At 42.6% G+C, this 20,085-nt stretch overlaps 1 protein-coding gene across 8 annotated transcripts in view; it reads right to left on the bottom strand.

Moving 5' to 3' along the window:
* Positions 1 to 1,913: 1,913 nt before the first annotated feature.
* LOC147448189 (S-adenosyl-L-methionine-dependent methyltransferases superfamily protein) overlaps positions 1,914 to 20,085 on the bottom strand; it is a 63,149-nt gene continuing 44,977 nt past the window's right edge. For 5 of the 8 annotated variants that reach the window (XM_086524053.1, XM_086524056.1, XM_086524058.1 and 2 more), the window contains 6 exons: positions 4,782 to 4,968; positions 4,587 to 4,661; positions 3,473 to 3,657; positions 2,859 to 3,029; positions 2,549 to 2,686; positions 1,914 to 2,458 (listed from right to left, as the gene is read on the bottom strand). In XM_086524053.1, coding sequence (XP_086380179.1) covers positions 2,330 to 2,458; positions 2,549 to 2,686; positions 2,859 to 3,029; positions 3,473 to 3,657; positions 4,587 to 4,661; positions 4,782 to 4,968 — 885 coding nt within the window. In that variant the 3' untranslated portion in view covers positions 1,914 to 2,329. The remainder of the gene's footprint in view (positions 2,459 to 2,548; positions 2,687 to 2,858; positions 3,030 to 3,472; positions 3,658 to 4,586; positions 4,662 to 4,781; positions 4,969 to 20,085) is intronic. The other 3 variants (XM_086524054.1, XM_086524055.1, XM_086524057.1) reach the window with 3 other exon arrangements.

The raw sequence follows: 20,085 nt of genomic DNA, 5'->3' as shown, positions 1-20,085 counted from the left end.
CTCACGATTTTGTCAAGAAAGGACAAAAAAATAAAGTGTGCAAATGTAAGAAAACTTTGTATGGATTGAAGCAATGGGGCCTTCTCCTTGACAAGAAGCAGTGGTACTTCAAGTTTAAGAGGATCTAGTCAAGGCTATTCATTCGAAGAAGTCAGTGCTACTATGGCTCTTCATGCATAAAGCCCTATGGTCAGGAAAAAGGAGCTTGCAGACATGACAGTCTAATAGATATTGCTACAGATGTTCTAGAGAAGTTGAAAGCTTGTCTCATTTGTTTATGAATCGCCGCCTTTCGGCCACCATCTCAAGCCCTCCGATAAAAATCCTAGGCATTTTACTCCTGATCGAAAACAAGTTATTTCAAGAGATTGAGCTCAATTTATTCCTTGTATTGGATTAAAGCACGAAGTGAAATTTCTTTGAATTAATTGGAAGCAAAGGAATAAATTTTTTTTTAGATGGCTTACCACGTTCCTAGTTTGCTAATGTTAAATTTGCAAGTAAGAGATTTGAAGTATATGATGGAAAAGTGTTTTGGACTCTGGCCTTGGTTGTGCCTACAGATCCACCCCCTTTAGCCCTGATTGTGTCAAAACCTCTAGCCACGGCTGTATCTCCACCTCTAACCTGGTTGTATCTCCACCTCTAGACCTATATTCCCACCTACTGTGATTGTAACATCTCTCCTCTACAACTCAGCTCCTTCGAGGGTAGCATTGTAACACTTTGCCATGTCTCATATGATTCCAAAGTGCTTATTGGTGGTGGTGGTGATGGTTATGCATTTCCAATAGGTAACTAGCTTCCCATGAATAATTCATGTAGAAAAAGCATTGGGAGGACACTTATCGAAAGAAAGGTGGGAAGCGCTACTCAAACCTTTTGATTCATTTAATTTGGACATGAGAATTTGAACAACGCATATGATGAATCGCCTTACCAATAAAACGTGCAAAGTTCAAAGCATCTTATAAAAAATAGTCAGGCACTACATCCAAATTTGGATCATCGGCATCATCTTTTTCACCAAATCGAGAATAATTAGCACTTTTGGTATTGCTCTTCCTTGTTTATCCCTCTCTTTTCTTAATTTATGCTTGGGAGTCTTGAATAGAACTCACAAGGATACACAAGGGGATGGGAGTTGTTTTTTTCCATCAGCAATTTCCAAACACGACCTAACTTCGGTAAATCAAGTTAGGATCATGTCTTGAAGATAAGCCCAATGCGATTCGATAAATATGGACAAGGAAGCTCAAGCTATAAAGTAGGTATGACCCTCCACTATCAACATAAAGGCTTTGAAAAACTACTTAAGTGATAGATCTGCAAGCCTTCAATACTCAAGTATGCAGGGAAAAACTTTCTCCCTACAACCTGTACTAGCAAATGGCCTGATTGCCATAGCAGATATACCATACCACGAATAATTTTGGACCACTACCGTGATCGATGAATCGTGCATTTGTTAGCTATTGGATAGTGTGTGTTTTGATTCGAGTTTGTTATCTTTTGGTTTTGCAAGTTAACCTGGTTTAAAAATTTAAGCATAATTGGTAGGGTAAAATTTATGCCTTATTTAATAGCATTCCCAACTCAATCAGAACTTCCCTCCTACATCCCCAGAGTTGAGATTGAGACTGAAAATTAGGAGGGAACTTAGGAAGTGCTGATTAAGTTGAGAATGTTAATTAAGGCACAATTTTTACCCCGCCCTGTATCCTAATTGAGTTTTTTGAATAACAAAAGAATCAAAGACACCGACAATAGACAACAACGCACTACACTCCATTATAAAGAATGCCCCACACGAAAGCCTTGAAAATGTCGTACACAGGATTTCATTAAAATACAGAAAGAGGATGTTCATTTCATTGTAGACACGCACCCCATCACATTCCAGAGACTAACTGTTGCCCAGAAAAAAAAGAGTGAGAATAACTCTGAGACTACAATGGTATGTGACAGCACATTAATTGTTCTGCAATAACACTTTGCTACTTTTTTCCCTCTCAAATAACTGTTTATCAGATTTGGTGGATAAACCCATCTCACCATTTTTAAACAGTGTGAAGAAAAGACAATTGTTAGAATGGCAAGAAAATTTACGGCCAAACTCAATTGGAAATTCCTTTCGGCCATCCAGTTGGACGACTCAGACAATAGCTGAATCCCATCTTGCTCCACACTTACATCTATCATTCATGGTCACCATGATCAGAATTCCTAATATTATGTTGTCCAGTAGAAAAATTGGCCTCCCTAGGCGATCTATTCTACAAATTTGCAAACTAGAGGAGAAAATGTTTGCAAGTAGCCCTTCATCCACTTAATCAACAGTCACTACAATGTTTGTCAGATAAGCCCCTTCTGGATACGAGAGGTCAAGCGTATGATCCGATGCTGCACCAACAGATCTCAGTAGTTTGATCTTCCGTCGTGTAGAGGAAGCTGATGCCTGCAAACGTTAAGACACTCAGGAACATGACACTGATTACAATTCACGTTTCATTTACTGATCATGAGATGATTATGATGCATTGCCTACCTGCAGAACACCTGGAAAGGACCCACTTTGGGTCATTGCTCCAGAGCATGAGCATGTCATTAGCAAGCCCCCTGGTTCAACACACCTCATCGCCAAGGTATTAAGATTCCGATACATGCCCATTGCTCGCTGTAAAACCTGCATAAATTTCAAATATATCATGTTAGGGAAATAGCATAATTTCAGAGTGCTTGAACTCTTCAATTGCAACTACACTCACTCAGTCTACATAATTTCATCATCTAGAACGGAATCTGTGAGAAGCTTGGTCAACAAGATTATAGACAGAGCATGCCTGACGAGGCCTTACTGTTGCAAGCAAGCTGGCCCCAAAACTCGAGTGTATAGTAATCATTGAGAGTGCCAAGGTTGCTCGTTGTTGGGAGCTCAAACAACCTTCACCTTGCCATTTCACGGCAGCCCCCTTCAGTATGAAAACTACAATAAAACCCTCCTCTGTTCCTGGAAGAGCACAATGGCTCTTGGCGTTGACCAGTAAATTTCAGCCTTCACATGCATCAAACATAAAACTCATACATTTTACTGCAGCCTTAACACAGTCTTTGAGTATAAGGGATGTGGTAACATAGCTGCACTAACCCCTTGGTGGTGATTTTCCCAACCCCTAACAGAGTATGCAGCAGCTTACCCAGTCCCAGCAAGATCCCTTCAAAATTCCTAAAGGTTCTTTGCACCAAGCAGAGACCTGTGGCAAATACTAATGATGCTCCAGCTTTGTCAGCAGTGTAGCCAAGCCTTTTTGTTAGGTACAGACCTGCTGACAGTGTCAACTTACTTGCAGTTTTTCTAAGTGCACATTTAGCAAGCTCTATATTTCACCAAGTGGAACTGGCTTTAAGAGCACTTAAACAATGTCAAACCTGTAATTCTGATACACAGTTCAAGTTTCATGTTTCCCCTTACCTTTCTGCTAGGAGCCAATTTCGGTGGATCCAGAACGACAATGTCCCAAGTCCGCCCTTCAAAGATGGCACCTTTTAAATATTCAGATATATCAGCCTTAACAAAATTGAGTACTTTTGAACTAAGCTTGTTGAGTTCTTTGTTTGCAAGCGCAAGCTCTATAGCTGGAGCTGAGGAGTCGACACCTGAGAGCAAAAGCAGCATAAACAAAACATTCCAGTTTGACACAAAAAATTCCGCAGATAACAAGCAAACAGACAGAAAGAACAATCTACTTACAGCCTACACAAGCAATTGCTCCATTTAGTGTCCAACAAATATGTAGCTATGCACACTCATAGCTGCTACTTTGTTAACCTCGGGATTCTATTGTTAATGGGTGCTTGTGTGACTTACTTTTTTGCTTGTTGCTTGTAGCAGCTTACGTATTCTATTGTTAAAGGGGTTCCTATCTCAGTCCACCAGCTATTAATTAGAATTTTGCACCAAGAAAGATACAAAGAAGGTTGAATTCAAAAGCAAACTTTGCAATTAGGTTTCTTGCAAAACACTCTAAAACGAGTTACAATAGGAGCAAGATATCGTACACATGCACATATTTTATTAAGAAACAACAGCGTTCTCGGTATTTTAGTAAGAATGAGAAAGTAAAGAAGGGAAACTGTGCAGTTTTAAGTGTAATGATTATAGCACAAGTAAAGTTAGTGTAATATTGATAATGGGAAAGAAACAAGGAGCTTAGTATAACGGGAAAGAAACAAGGAACCAAAAACTTTTCCAAACATGTTAAGCCAGTAAACACATTGAGTTGGTTTATACTGTTAAGCCACCCACTGTGGATCAAACAAGGTGCTATGGTCAAGGGAGACTGTACGTTCAGTACTGTGGGAGAAAATGTTAACATAATCACCTTAAACAGCTGTAGCCCTTCAATATCATACACTCAGCAAATTAACTCCTCTCATGCATTCAAACATGGAGATCTAAAATCAACTTTGTATCAAGAGAAAGTTCATCAAGCTCTGTATGAAACTGAGCATAAACAGAAGGGTTTTTCATTGCAATGTCCTTGCCCCGTTCATCAGCATCAAAGCAGTAGGTTGGTGAAGAGTACCAGATGTGATAGGTAGCGAAAGGTGTATTTGAGGCTCATGCATGAGAAGGGGGGCCACTTTACCTAGTACAAGGTCTGTGTCAATGTGAAAGATCGTATTACTCCCAGTGCTTTCACACACAAGCATAGAAACCACGTCAAGACAATGCAAAAAATTGAATGTCCATAAACATGATAATGGATGCTATCACAGACCTGTCACTTCAAGAGCTTCTCCTACAGCAGCATTTAATGCAAATCCACCACTGTAGCAGCATAAATCCAGGACAGATCTATCCTTGACAACCGAACGTAGCCAAAACCTACTTTCCCTTTGATCGACATAGAATCCAGTTTTCTGTCCATTTAACACTACCTTGTAACAAATCCCATTCTCGACCACCTGAGCAAAAGAACATCTCATTAAAAACAATCTGTCAAGAGTACCACTGCGATCTAACTGAGCATTTACTGATGGTCTAGATACTAAGCATTTATGTCATGCCTGAGATGCATTGCACCTTTGTTGTCACACATGTTTAACAGAGCCATATGCAAAGACTTTCAAGTTTCCTGAGAGTTGGAGCACTAACACTATTGGGCCAAAATTGAAAGTTGGGGAGTCTATTCTCCCTAGTAACCATCTTACCATCATGATAGGCCACACATTGACAAAGCTTTACACTTCAGCATGAGCTGAGTTCTTTGGTAGAGAGACAGGGTGTTCGAACACAGGGACAGACTCGATTCAAGAGATGACTATCTACGCTTGATCGTATATTCAAACTTTTAGCTATCATTGAGGAGGGTTGAGCACAAGACGTCGTATTTATTTCTGCTTTGTGAATTTCTGCAAAACTTTTGGTACAGTACCTAGAACAAGATTGATGCATAGCTGTACGATTTGGGTGTTCCGAGTGAGATTACATGGGGTGCCTAGGTACTTTACGCCATTGTTGAAGTGAAGTAGGGATGTCCACTCTCTCTCACTCTTTTCAGTATGTACATTGATGAGGTATCATACTATATTGTAAGAGAGTATGATAGAATCATTTAGGGGTTCTCATACATCAGCCCCTAGTCACGTATCACAGCATCCTCACCAGTGGAGAGGATGATAGAACCATCTAGGGGTCTCATACATCAGCCCCTAGTCGCGTATCACAGCATCCTCACCAACGGTGGTATACCCTTATCACCTGCATTAACAATTTACTATCTCTCTCCCATATTTGGGAGAGGAGAGTCTGAAAACTTCTCACGCAAAACATTTATCATAATTCCCCACTCCAACCAAGGTATGAAGACACCTTGTAGATACCAAAAAGATGTAATTTGCTGTACTCTTTTTCTAGTCCTACGGATTGCAACTTTGGGGGTTTTGTATGCTTATGTATACGACATGACCTATCCAAGATCTATTTACAATTCTGGAGTCCTAATCATATACATATTTAGTTCCTAAAAGGGTTTGGTCATCCAGGGCAGTTATATTCGTGAGGAACTTGGGTACCCTTGTTGTTTTATGCGAATGATATTTCTGACTTGCAATGGGATGGGCTACCGAGAACTTTGGCATTACTGAGCTTTGCACATGATAGAGATTCATTTGAGAGCCTTGGCAAGGCCAAGGTGATGACATTTAGCACTATAGCACAGTGGGTGAGGGTATCATCGCTGGGGATCAGTTATCCCAACTCCCCTTGAGTAGCAGGTCTTGGGTTCAAGGATAGATCTTTGAGGTCTCTTGGGATTCTTCCTACCACGTTAAAATTTCTCTTCTTCTATGAGAGAGGCAACAGCCTCGGGACTCACATGACGATATGTAACGTGACGGGCACCATGTGCCAAAGGAACTTTAAGCACTTCAAACAACAATCCAACTAAGAGAGATGGACGACACACGAGACGGGGAGTGACGGAGTTCCACCCCAAGAGAGCATTGGCCCCAAACACTGGCGCCCCTTTGGGTATTTCTTTATATTGCTTCAATAGGGTACAACTCCCATGGCTCTGCTCTACATCTCTCGTGGGTAGATTGCCAGAGTGAGAGCCCATGGGTCATATTTAAAGGCCCTTGGCCTCTAAAAAGCTTCAAGTTCTAAAAGCATATGGTCCCAAAAGCTGACGTCCAAAGCTGCCAGCGCGTTTCACAGAAATCCGTAGAGTTGCCACATCATCAGCGTAAAACACGGGATTTCGTACACCTGCCACGTCAGCAGCTTGCGGCACGATTCGCGGGTGTCCATACTGTCCTACCACGTCATCAGCTTCTACGCAAGTCTTTTGTGTATGTGATTTTTATTGTATTAGTCTTTGGGTCACCTAGGCCCCATCAGACGGGGTCCCATAAGTTGGAAAGAACTTCTTTTAAAATTGCCCCACTCGGCTAGGCTCTGTAAGTTGGTAAAACTTTTGTTGTTCTTCTTTCTTAGGGTTTAGGTCCCTCGGCCGAGATCTGTAGGTTGGGCTCCGTTCTTTAGTGGCTTGACATGTCAGTAATTTGTGACATCCCCCCTTCTTGAAAGAGAAGTAATCATCCGCTATTACAGTATATCTACAAAACAACTCAAAACAACTATTGAGGGACATCCGAAGGGACAATCAGTTTTCTCATTCCAAATCGGAGCTCTTGATATCCTGGGTCGTTGGCTTCCCATAAGAATCTCATCCAATAAAGGGTATATTCTCATTCCACATTGAAGCTCTTGATATTTTGGCGTAGCAAAATCAGCCATCACACCCAAACCGCGCTGGTCTTGAACGGGTGTCTCGATGCACTAAAATTACATACCCAGGCAATCTCATCGAATTAGGAATATTCAGTGGTTGGCACATAACAATGCAACACAAATGCTCACATATGTATGTTACAAGACACAACGAACACCGCCGTTAAGCACTCCTCGAAGACAAACGGTTTGCGGTATGAAGCTACTCAACAACTACCTCGTCACTCCCCCACAAATAACTTAAAAAGTCCGGGCCATGAGCTCAGAGAAGTGATACAACCACACGCTCCCCAGACCGCATTCTGCATCGCTTGGAGGTTTCAAGCATACAACCAAACGTTCCCCACACATCCCGTCTACGTCGTTCGGAGATTTCCAAGCAAACAACTCCCCAAACACCTGTCAAGACATGTGAACTACCAAAATCTAGATGTGGCACTTGAGTCACGAGTGAAAAAGGTAAGGTACATGACTTAAAAAATCCCCAAACGGGTGGTTTGAGGTCAACCAGTTAAAAGGGGGCAAAAAAAAAATCGACTCGTTTCGCCGAAACGTTTCGGCCATATCGATGTTCGGGGTTTCGGAGGGCCGAAACGTGTTTTTACAAGTGTGTGCAGCTTGGTAGCTATAGATATCCACCACTTCATGGCATTGCCTCTGAGAAGAATGATGGCTCAAAAAATCTTTGATCCTTCTCTTGCAAGTGGTCTTTATGGCTTATGCCCCTTAACACAGAGCGATGAAGACGGAAGCGCACCTGATGCACGATGGACTAAGGGTGAGAGTGGCTAGTAAGTCAGTGGTCGGGACACAGATTCTTTGATAAAATTTTCGGTAAACTTTAGAAGCGCCATCTTGCCATGTATGCTCTATGATAGGACCGGTATGCTTTCAGAAAAACACATGCATGAAGCTCTGATACCACTGTAACGGGACGGGCACACCGTGCCAACGGAAAAGAACAGACTGAACAACTTTAAGCACTTCAAATAACAACCAAACTGAAAGAGATGCACGACACACGGATATACTCCCACTGCACACCACACCCCCCCCCCTCCCCTTCCGGCCTTTCCAACCACCACACTCACACACACACACACACACACACACACACAAGATTTCTGATTCAAATCGATTTTAGAAATTCAAAGGCGGGGCTTAGGATAAATTTCAAAATTTCAGGATTCAAGTTGAATTTCAGATTCTCAAAGAGACCCTTCCAGAAATTTTCCGACACTCTAAATGTTGGCAAGCCATGGTGTTTAAAAATTTGTGATATGAAGAGGATTGCCATTTGGTGTGCCTTTATAGTCTTTCTGACAGCTATAAAATGTGTTTGTTTACTAAACCTATCTACTATTGTCCATATTCCCGTATTTCCATGGATGGACTTGGGCAATCCAAAATAAAATCCATGAATATGCTCTCCCATGGTAAATTAGGAATTGGCAAAGGCTAGAGCAATCCAGGTTGCTTCCCCCTATCATACTTTGTCTTTTGGCATACCACACATTTTGACACATAGTCTTGTATGTCCATCTTCATGGTAGGCCAATAGAAATACGTCTCTACTCCGCGAAGGTTAGGTTGAATCCCTCGATGACCCGCATAGGAAAGAGCATGGGATTCATAAATCACTTTCTCACGAAGAGAGTGGGTAATACATAGCCTATTGCCATAGAGAAGATAACCATCCTGCAAGGTGAATGGTTCTTCTTTCTTCCCCAAGGCAAGGGCTGAAATTACACCCCCACACCTCCAAGGATGCTGAGAATGCAAATGTATCCTCTAGTGTGGTCATTGAGGAGTTGTCAGACGTTGAGGAAATTTTGGTTGCGGCTTCATGCCCCTCAGATTTGGTGATAGCTAATGCAGAAGACATGCTTATCTTGAAGAAAGATGTCATTGATGCATTGCTTAGTGCTAATGATGGCCTATCCCAGTCATGGATGGTGGATTCTGGTGCTTCATTCCATGTGACACCATCTTTGGAGTGTTTTGCTACATATGCTGCAGGCAATTATGGCAAGGTGTACCTTGGTGATAATTTTGCTTGCAATATTGAGGGAATGGGTACTATGCTTTTGGCTCTTAATAATGGTCAAGAGCTTGGGTTGAATGATGTCAGGTTTGTACCAAGCAATAAGAAAAGTTTGCTATCTGTTGGCCAGCTAGATGCATATGGTTATACGACCATTTTTGCTAGGGGTTCATGGAAGTTGCTTAAGGGCTCTATGCTTGTTCCAATAGGGTCTAAAAGAGATACTTTGTACTATCTTCGATGCAAAGCTTTGCCTAGCAATTTCTTGATGTTGCTGAAGTTGCTTCACACACGGAATTGTGGCATAAGAGACTTGGCCATATGAGCCAAAAGGGTATTGATGTGCTTTCCTCTCTAAAGAAGGTTGATGTAAAAGGCAAAAACTTCGACTTTTGTAACGATTGTCTTTATGCAAACCAAAAGAAATCTTCTTATTACTCTGGTGTCTCTTGCAAAGCTAATCCTCTTTATCTTATTCACTCCAATGTATGCACTATGCCTGTTAAGTCTTTTGGTGGTGCATTGTATTTTGTTACATTAATTGATGACTGTACTAGAAAAGGATGAGTGCATTTGTTGAAAAGTAAGAGTGAGACTTTTAATGCTTTTAAGGAGTTTCATGCTTTTGTCACTACGCAAAAGAGTACTAAGCTTCAATGTCTCAGATCTAATAATGGAGGAGAGTATGTATCTACTGAATTTCAACGTTTTTGTGATGAAAATGGGATTAAAAGGGAGTTGACAGCCCCTTACAATCCGTAATGGTATGGCTGAGAGGTATACTCGTATTTTATGCGAGAGAGTGCGTTGCATGTTGTCCACCGCTAATCTTTCCCAAGAGTTTTGGGGGAAGGCATTGAAAACTGCAGTTCATATTTGCAATCGCTCTCCTAATAGTACGCTGAAAAATGACATTCCAGAGGAGGTTTGGTCTGGCAAACCTGCCTCTTATGATCATTTGAGAGTTTTTGGCTACGAAACTTTTGTTCATGTACACAATGACTTGAGAACGAAGCTTGATATGAAGTCCATTAAAGGAGTCTTCCTAGGTTATGGGGAAGAAGGTAAAATGGGCTATAGAGTGTGGTTACCACATTTTAGAAAGGTAATTCGCAGCCGAGATGTAGTGTTCAATGAGGCAAAATTGCTTAAGAATGCTACAAAATCTGATGTTGACAAGAAAACAGTCAGATTTCAGCCTTCCGTGCCACCCATTGATGTTGAAAAAGAGCCTCATGATGCATTACCGCAAGCTGAATTTGATAATCAGCCGGTTAACCTTGAGCCAGAAGAGGTAGGACATGATATTGATGCTCCTAATGAGGATGGACAACCACCTCGATTGGCTGAAAATGATTTTCAGCAGCATGATAGAGCTGAAAATGAGTTGCCTTATGATGTAGAACCATTGCCTGAAAATGTAGATCATTGGGTACGCAGGTCAACTCGTTTGAGAAGGCAACCGCAGAGATTTAACCCCTCTTTGGATCATGTAATGTTGACAGATGAGGGTGAACCTCTTACATATAAAGAAGAGGCCAAACCATGTGAGTCAAGCAGTGAGTGGGAGCTTGCAATGCAAGAGGAAATGAAATCCTTGTATGCAAATGATACTTGGGATCTTGTGCCATTGCCTAAAGGGAGAAAGGCACTTCCTAACAAATGGGTGTACAAGATTAAGATTGTGGATGAAAAACCCAAGTACAAGGCAAGATTGGTTGCAAAAGGATACGCACAGAAAGAAGGAATTCATTTTCAAGAAAACTTTTCCCCTATTGTAAAGCTCACAACTTTACGTGTCCTTTTTGCTCTCGTTGCAGTGCTTGATTTGGAATTGAATCAAATGGATGTAAAGACAGCATTTTTTGCATGGTGACATTAAAGAGGACATATACATGAAACAACCTGAAGGTTTTGTAGTTCCTACACGTGAGGAACTTGTATGCAAACTGAAAAGGGCTCTGTATGGTTTGAGACAATCATCACGACATTGGTATAAGAAGTTTGACACTTTTATGCTGTTTCAAGGCTTTGGATACAGCCATGCAGATTATTGTTTGGATATGAAAAGGGATGAAGATGATAGTCCCATCATACTTGTTCTCTATGTTGATGACATGTTGCTTGCCAAGAAACATAAGACTAGTCTTGATGCTCTAAAATGTAAGCTAAATTCAGCATTTGCTATGAAGGATTTGGATTATGCAGAGCATATTTTGGGCATGCGTATTAAAAGAGATAGAAAGCTTAAATTGTTGTTTTTATCTCAAGAAAGGTACATTGCAAAAGTACTTGACAGGTTAATAAGGTTGATACTAAGCCTCTTGAAGTACCTTTACCTCCATACACTAAGCTTAGCAAAGCACATCGCCCAAAGGATGAGGTGGCATTGAAAGCAATGAAAGGAATCCCATATGCATCAGCTTGTGGTTCTCTTATGTATGCTATGGTTGCCACTCGTCCCGACATTGCTTATGCAGTGGGAGTTGTTAGTCGATACATGTGGAATCCTGGCAAAGCGCATTGGGAAGCTGTCAAATGCATTTTGAGATATTTGAAAGGTACACAATCAAAGTGTATTTGTTATGGAAAAAGTGACTTAAAGTTGCAGGGATATTGTGATGCAAACATGGCAGGTGACATGGATACCAAGAAATCTACCAGTGGATATGTATTTGCTATTGTTGGTGGTGCAGTCTTTTCGTGTTCTAGGTTGCAGAAAATTGTGGCATTGAGTACTACTGAGGCTGAATACATTTCAGCCACAGAGGCTTCAAAGGAGGCCATTTGGTTGGGCAGACTTGCAAAAGAACTTGGCATGCTTGCTCATACACCCGTGTTGGGTTGTGATATCCAGAGTGCTGTCTATTTAGCCAAAAATGCCATGTTTCATGCGCGTACCAAACACATAGATGTGCGGTACCACTTCATACATCAGGTATTGGAGGATGGTCTAGTTACCTTGACTAAGATCCATACTAGGGATAACCCTGCAGATGTTCTCAACAAGAGTCTTGCTAAGGCTCAACATGAACATTGCATACAGCTGGTGGGAGTTGGTTAACTTAAAGGCGTCATTTATGCCTTTAAGTGGGAGGTTGTTGGGTTAAAGGCCTAAAAAACCCCATTTTGTACATTTGTTTACTTTGTCCACGTCACATTGAACCTGGACACATTTTTTTTAAGTCACTTATAATAAAAGTGGGAAAACCCAAAACTCACTTATTGAGTTTTCCCCAAAAAACGTGAGCTCTCTCTCTCTCCCTGCTTCGATCTCTAGTGCTAGCTCTCTGCTGCTCTATGCCTCCTGTTTCTTGCCCCAATCCTGCACTACATCGCGACGCGCACCTACCGGTACCTTCTGCTTCGCGCTTTCACAAGAAAGACACATTGAATGTCTACTGTCAGAAATTTTGGGATACTTTTCTATCTGCCTCTTTTTAAGATAATCACCTTCAAGCAACAAACTGAGCGATTCTGTTAGGGACTACCCATAGAGATACGGAGTTATTGTCTACAGAAGAATTCTGAGTCCATGGAGCGGCTAGTAGGACATGCCAAGCAAGGATTTGCAATGCACGCAAGCACCCTCACTTACCCTAGAGATAGGCTTGTGGCAGTCCACACCGAGCAAGAATCGAACAACGGTAACAAGAGGAAGGGAAAGCAACAGAAAAAGAAACCTTCGGGCCCTCGATTGTCAGCAGAGCAACATGTCGAGTACTACAAAAAGGATAAATTCTATGGATGCGGGGAACAAGGGCATGTGTTTGCCAAGTGCCCCAACAAAGCGTCCAATGATCAAGCAGAGGACAAACCAGAGAGTTCTAGAGCAGCAGAGGAGCGAGCAAAGAAAGGAAAGACAAAAGCAAGACTGGTAGCAGATTTTGGGGGGGCCCACCCTGAGCACATGGATGAAAGTACGGAGCTCTGCAGAGCGTGGGGCAAAGTACGAGATCAAGAAGCCCTCATCTTCTTTGATGAAGGAGCCAAGGCCAATTTCATCTGGACTGAATTGGCGACTTGACTTGGGATTACGCCAAAGGAATTGGGACACCGGCCTAGGCAAGATGTTGCCATTACACCTATCACACGCGAACTTCGATTGCATTGTCAAGGGTATCTAGGTCATGAGGACTTTTCCATCATGCCTTCCAGAGGGTGTGACATACTATGGGAATCCCGTGGTTCCACAAGAATGACGATGTGGTCGACCAAAGGAAAGAAAAGCGACACTGAAGAATGAGAATGGTAGAGATATAGTACTTAATGTAAAATTAAAGGGCGAGTCTGTCCCACTTGTATTGGCTTTGGCCATTTCGAAATTAATAAATCCAGTCTGTTTGTTTACTCGATCTACTTGCATTAGTTAGATGACAATAAAACATCAAATTAAAAGGAACGACAAGATTTTCTACAAGCTCAAACTGATTGTTTCTTTTAAGGCTTACCGGGAGAGTTGCCTCCTCAATGTCCTGAAGATCACACATTGATTTGATTCGGACAGCATGCCACCAAACAGGCCACCTTATCGAGTTAGTAGAGCCCAAAAATGACGAAATTCTGAACCAAGTGAAAGAGCTTCTAGAGAAGGGACTCATTCAGCCTAGTACATCTACCCAATTGTCTGCCACTGTTGTTGGTATTGAAGAAAGATGGATCTTGGCGAATGTGCATTGACTACAGAGCTCTCAACAAAATCACCATCAAGAACAAGTTTCCAATACCCACGATCGATCATATATTGGACAGGCTATGGGGTTCTACATGTTTCAGCAGAATCGACCTAAAAAGTGGCTCTCATCTGGAGATGTATATAAGACCGCGTTCAGGACGTCCTTTGGATTGTACAAGTATTTAGTAATGCTTTGTGATCTCACAAATGCTCCTGCAACGTTTAATAGGATGATGGACACGATATTTAGAGAGTGCACGTCATTTGTGGCACCTTTTTCAATGACCTTATCTTATTTTCCAAGAGTGAGGCAGAGCACAGGCACCATCTGTTATAGGTTTTCTAGGCACTACGGAAACATCGATTGGTGGTTAACGGGAAAAAGAGGGAGTTTTTCTCGCCAGAGATACACTTTTTAGGACACATTGTCTCTCCCGAGGATGTAAAAATGGACCCAGCCAAGGTTGAAACCATTCGAGATTGGTCAGATTTGAAGAATGTACATGAAGTTCGAAGCTTTTGGGCTTGTGCTCATATTATCGGCAGTTCATTCAAAAATTTGTAGAGATTGCTTCTCCGTTGCATCTTTTGATACAAAAAGGGGTTCCCTTTTCTTGAGGACCATTTGAGATTGCAGCCTTCAAGACTCTCAACAAGAAGGTGACAACTGGGCCACTGTTGGTATTACCAGATTTGCAAAAGCCATTTGAGGTTTACAGTGATGCCTGTGGTCGTAGTCTGGGAGAAGTCTTAATGTTGGAGGGCCACGTTGTAGCTTATGAGAGTAGTATGTTCTCACAAAAAGAACAGGTTGCACATATTTAAAAGAATGAGCTTTTGGCAACCATCAATGCTTACTCAAGGGCACCATTTTCTACTTGAACCCCACTATACAATATTCACCGATCGGTAGAGTTTAGATACTTCGTGTGTCAGAAACAACTTTCGGACAAATAGATGAGATGGGCGAATATTTTGTCGCAATTTCACTTTCAGGTTGTCCACACAGATTTTGGTTGTTTCGATGATTCACCATTACAGCTTCGAGGATATGGTAGATCAGTACGCCACAGGTCCAGATTTTGCAAACATCTTGGACCGGTTACAGAGTGGGGAGATAGTTGTAGGCTACTCTCTAAAGGGAGACTACTTGATGCGAAAAACCATGTTGTGTGCACGCGTTGAGGACCAAGGTTTTGACAGGGTGCCACTGTCCACCTTTTTCGGGCCATCGCGGCATAGACACCACCCTGAAAGGTGTGGAGAAGTACTTCTGCTGGCCGAGGCTCAAAAAGGATGTGGACGAGTTTGTTTGCAGCTGCTTCAAATCCCAAAAGGTCAAGTTTGACATGCATAAGGCACCAGGTCTTCTACAACCTCTACCTATACTTAGCTCACCTTTGGAAAGTATAGCAAGGACTTCATTTTTTATCTTCCCAAGACTCAGAGTGGGCACGATGGCATTTGGACAGTCATCAATAGGCTCACCAAAAAAACTCACTTCATTTCGGTAAAGAAGATCGTTGAAGCCGATCATTTGGCTTCACTGTTTTTCTTGCAGATTTTTCGATTACATGGTATGCCTGAGTCTAAAGTTTCGGAAAGAGATCCCTCTTTTACGAGCTTGTTTTGGAGGGCAATCTGAGAGAATATTGGTACAAGGCTACGATTCTCGTCCTCGTTCCACCCACAGATAGATGGGTAGTCAAAGATAGCCAATTCAATTCAATGGTCTTGGAATTGTTGAAGTCGTATATCTCTCATCAGAAGACTCAATGGGAGAAGTATTTGGCCTTGGTGGAGTTTGCATACAACAACACGGTTCATATGTCTATGGGGACGGCACCATTTGAGATTATCAAGGGTATTAAGAAGGTTCCACCTATTCTAAGCACCAAAGGTAAGATTTTTGAAGCAAATCAGTACACTCACGATCTTCACACTATTGTTGCCAAGGTACGCAAGGCTCTCGAGAAGTCTCAAGCACGGCATAAGAAGGCAGCAAACAAGCATTGACGTGACTTGTAGCTGAAGGAGGATGATTAGGTGCTTTTATGGTTTGAGAAGGCACACCTTCAGAAACGGAAGGGTAAGGAGTGGCTTTTTCCAAAGCTAAATATGCGATACAATGGCCCTTTCCAGATTCAAGAGAAGATAAATGACGTATCTTTCAGGCTGAAGTTACCAAATGCTTCGAAGATTCACAATGCATTTCATGTAAGTCTATTGAGACCTTTCATAGGTGAAGTGCCAGTGGACAAGAGCCAGAGGAGCAGTCCGAAATGGAAGAGACAGAGGAGATTCTCATTCCAGAACAAGTCCCGGCTCACGAGAAAAGGAAAGTGAAAGGAAAGTTGACACGCCGGCATTTAGCCAAGTTCGGGAACTACCCGGCTTTGGATGCAAAGTGGATGCAGGAGGAGGACCTAGTAGATACTCCTCAGATATTAGAGCTTTACCTTGAAGCTTTTGGTTTAGCACCGACTATTCCCAGAGTTACCGATGAATCAGTAGGTTGAATCTGGCGCGGTGCGGACTGCACAAGAGGAGAGTTACTCCGGTCCTTTGTCACAAGTTACCTAGATGGAATAAAGTCCTTGATTTCTTTTGAGATTCAAGGATACTGACAAGCTGACAATATTCTACCAAATGACTTTATGTAAAGAAGAGCTTTGAAATGGGAATTCCTAGAATGAATGTATTACATGTGCTCTCTCATGTGTGTATTGTTTGAGTGCATGATTGAAAGACAAAATGACTACAGCATTTCCGTCTTGTTAACCTGAGGGGTGATGTGGATATGATAGTAACAAGATTAAGTCAATCAAGACATCCGTCAGAGATCAGCGCCGTCTGGGTGTGATTGCTAAATAAGTTACAATGATCATGATTCTCATCCAAGATCTCGACGGGGATAGTGATGTGAATGTGATGTGACTGTCGTCTTTGTGCAAGTGTTGGATATATGTGAGTCTCGTACGTCAGTACAATGTCTGCTGAAATATTTTGTCCTATGTCTATTTTACAAGTGTAATCAAGGGCGATTACAATTCTTTCAAGAGGGGAGTATGTCACAAAGTGATGACGTGGCATGGCCTACAGACAGAAGTTACGCCAACCAAAAGGCCTAAAACTTATAAAATAAAGCAGGACACCCAAATTGTGTGTGGCTGATGAAGTGGCACGTTGTATAGACTTCCGCGATTTGCGTTGACATGCTAACATGGCGCACCATACGTACAACCCAAGACGGCCCTAGCTTTTGAGCACCCGATGCTTTTTGACTACTGCAGTCACTATCCTCGGATGATTGTGGCACTTGATTCTTCTTGAGGTGTAGCATTGATGTCTTCAGCGTCGCCAGCTTTGTCACCCTCTAGCCCTTCCTCAAACCAACTTTGTATTGAGAAGTTAATGGATCGACTCCCTCCCCTATGTGAGTGTCAAGGGTAGTCATCATAGTAGCATGAAGATCTGGCTAGGATAGGGCGAGGGAAAGGATTTTGTAAAACAACTTTTGTATAAGATCAAATATAAGAGACTAGACTTGTCTGTAGACATTGGGAACCCGTGTTGCAAGTGTCCGTGAAGGGAGATGGAGAAGGTGTAAAAGGGAGGTAAAATATGGGTGCATTGGTGAATAGGCTCTCTATGTTGCTTCCCACAAATGCACGAAGTGCATTTTCCATGCTCCCAACATCTGGTAAGCCTTCTATCATTTGTTCACGAAAAGCACGACCAAGAGCTTCAACATTCAAACGGCCAAACCGATAAAGCCATAGATCACCTGTAGAAGAAGCGGTGGCTGAAGAAAGAGCTTGGAGCTTGTAGAGACATTGCTTCACCCTACCCCCTCTGACCTCCTTGCCGGAATCTAGATTCCGTACAAACACTACATCTCCGTGAAGACCATCTCCATGCCTAACTTGCACACTTCGTGTACCGACATGAGATCAAAACCCAATTTTGGAGCATAAAGAACCTTAAGAGTTGTGCATACCCCCTCTGCCGTCTAGAATCACCTCCATGGTATCCTCGATGTGAACAGGAGACTTTGATTTGTCGCGGATTAAAAATAGAACCGCAATGTCGTCGCATGTTGGATAACTGATCCTTCAAAGGTGTCATGTACCGTGAAGCATCACTATCAAAGATCCAAATCCAAAAATCTCGAACCGCAAGAGCTGTCTCAACCTCTAATGTCCCTAGAGGGTTCTATAAAGGTAGCATCTCCAAATGAACAAAGGCTAGGGCCTTAACGGCAACCAAAAATTAGAAGCCTCACCTACTTGCTTTGGACACTTCCACCAATAATGGCCTTTTTCAACACACTTGATGCAATGCCGCTCAGCTTCCAAAGCCTCTTTTTCACCATCTGTCTTCTTGTTGTTGTTCTTCTTCTTCTTACCCTTCTCGTTCTTCTTGGTATTGTTGGAAGACGCAGCCAAGGCTACACAACCTACCTTCTTCTCCGGATTGAACCGCTCCTCCTAGTCCAATATCATTGGGACAATCTCGTTCCACGTGATAGTATTCAATTGGCCACTCAAAATCAGCAAAGAATAAAAGTTGGAATACTAGAGAAGCAATTGAGCCAAAAGCTGAATGGCCATGTCCTTCGAATTGCTCCTCTCGCCCATCTAAAGCATCTCCTGCTAGAGTTCTTGAATCTTGCTGATATGGTTTGTCATCGCATCTCTTTGGCATCCAAGGTCCACGATTGCACCTCCAGAGCAATCCGCTTAATCCGAGAAACTCGATCAAATAAAGAGGCAAGGCGACCCCATATTTGCTTTGCGTCCTTCATCAATCAGACGTGACTAATGATAGATGGTGTATTGTTAGGATAATAACAAATCAAATCTGAGCATTGACACTTGCTCCCGCTGAATTCTTTGGCTTCTAAAAGTTGCTACTGACAAAGCCTCCAAGCTCGTATTACTCGAAGACCGCTGTCACAATTGCGGCATAGTGTAACAGGCTTGGACACTCCATGCGAGAAATTGATAGCAACACACGAACTGTGTGTGTGTGTGTGTGTGTGTGTGTGTGTGTGTGTGTGTGAGAGAGAGAGAGAGAGAAAGAGAGCGAGAGAGAGTCGACGCGGCATGGCGAAGTTCAGCACCCAGAAGCATTGAACTTTAAAATCACAGAACTTTAATAGAGAGAGAGAGAGAGAGAGAGAGAGAGAGAGAGAGAGAGAGAGAGAGAGAGTCGACACGGCATGGCAGAGTTCCGCGCCCAGAAGCATTGGCCCCAAAGACTGGTGCTCCTTCGGTATTTCTTTATTTATTGATCTCAACAAGGTACAACTCTCAAGGGTCCTCTGCTCTCAGACTCTCCGTCCAAAATGCTATGCAGAGTGAGGCCCCAAGGGCTCTTATAAACAATACAAGGGATGCCCAAAAGCAGAGCCCCAAAAGCAATCAGTTCAAAAGCACTTCCCCCCAAAAGCATCTGTTCTCAACGGCTAGCGCAAGAGGTTCCCAAAAGCAGCTAGCATATTTTGCGGAAATCCGTACAACGTGCCAAGTGGCATGAAACCGGCCCGTAGGGCGGTAGGTGTTGGCTTTCACCCGAAATTCTTTACTTTATACACACACACAGAGCACTTTGCAAAGAGAACCTGCGACGGGAGTTAACACTTGAATACACACACGGCTCGGAAGCTAGAATGCTCCGAGCAGACGCCGACAACCTGTAGGCCCCAAAATTGGCGCCCCTTTCGGTATTTCTTTATTCTTTAGGAGGGTAAATTACAAGGTAAGGTCCTGGGAATCCTTCACGTGTATCCACCTAGATATCATTTGATTTGGCCAAATTTCGGCAGCATAACAACCCCAAAACTTGCGCGAAACCAATTCCCCTGCTGGAACTCGCTTGCACTGTCATATACCCTCTGATTCCTGTCCAAAAACAGTAAATTCAGCACGCTGTATTTACTGGTTTTTGCCCTCTTTTCAGCCCCAAACAATCCCCTAACTGTCCTTTGCCAGTGGGGCACGATTCCCAATGATCCTGGCGTCCGTACGGCTGAAAAACAGTGAATTTACAGCGCATACACAGCGC

This window comes from Adiantum capillus-veneris, chromosome 11 (assembly GCF_014529385.1).
Source record: "Adiantum capillus-veneris isolate H3 chromosome 11, ASM1452938v2, whole genome shotgun sequence".
NCBI lineage: Eukaryota > Viridiplantae > Streptophyta > Polypodiopsida > Polypodiales > Pteridaceae > Adiantum > Adiantum capillus-veneris.
This window is presented reverse-complemented; position numbering and strand designations above follow the sequence as displayed.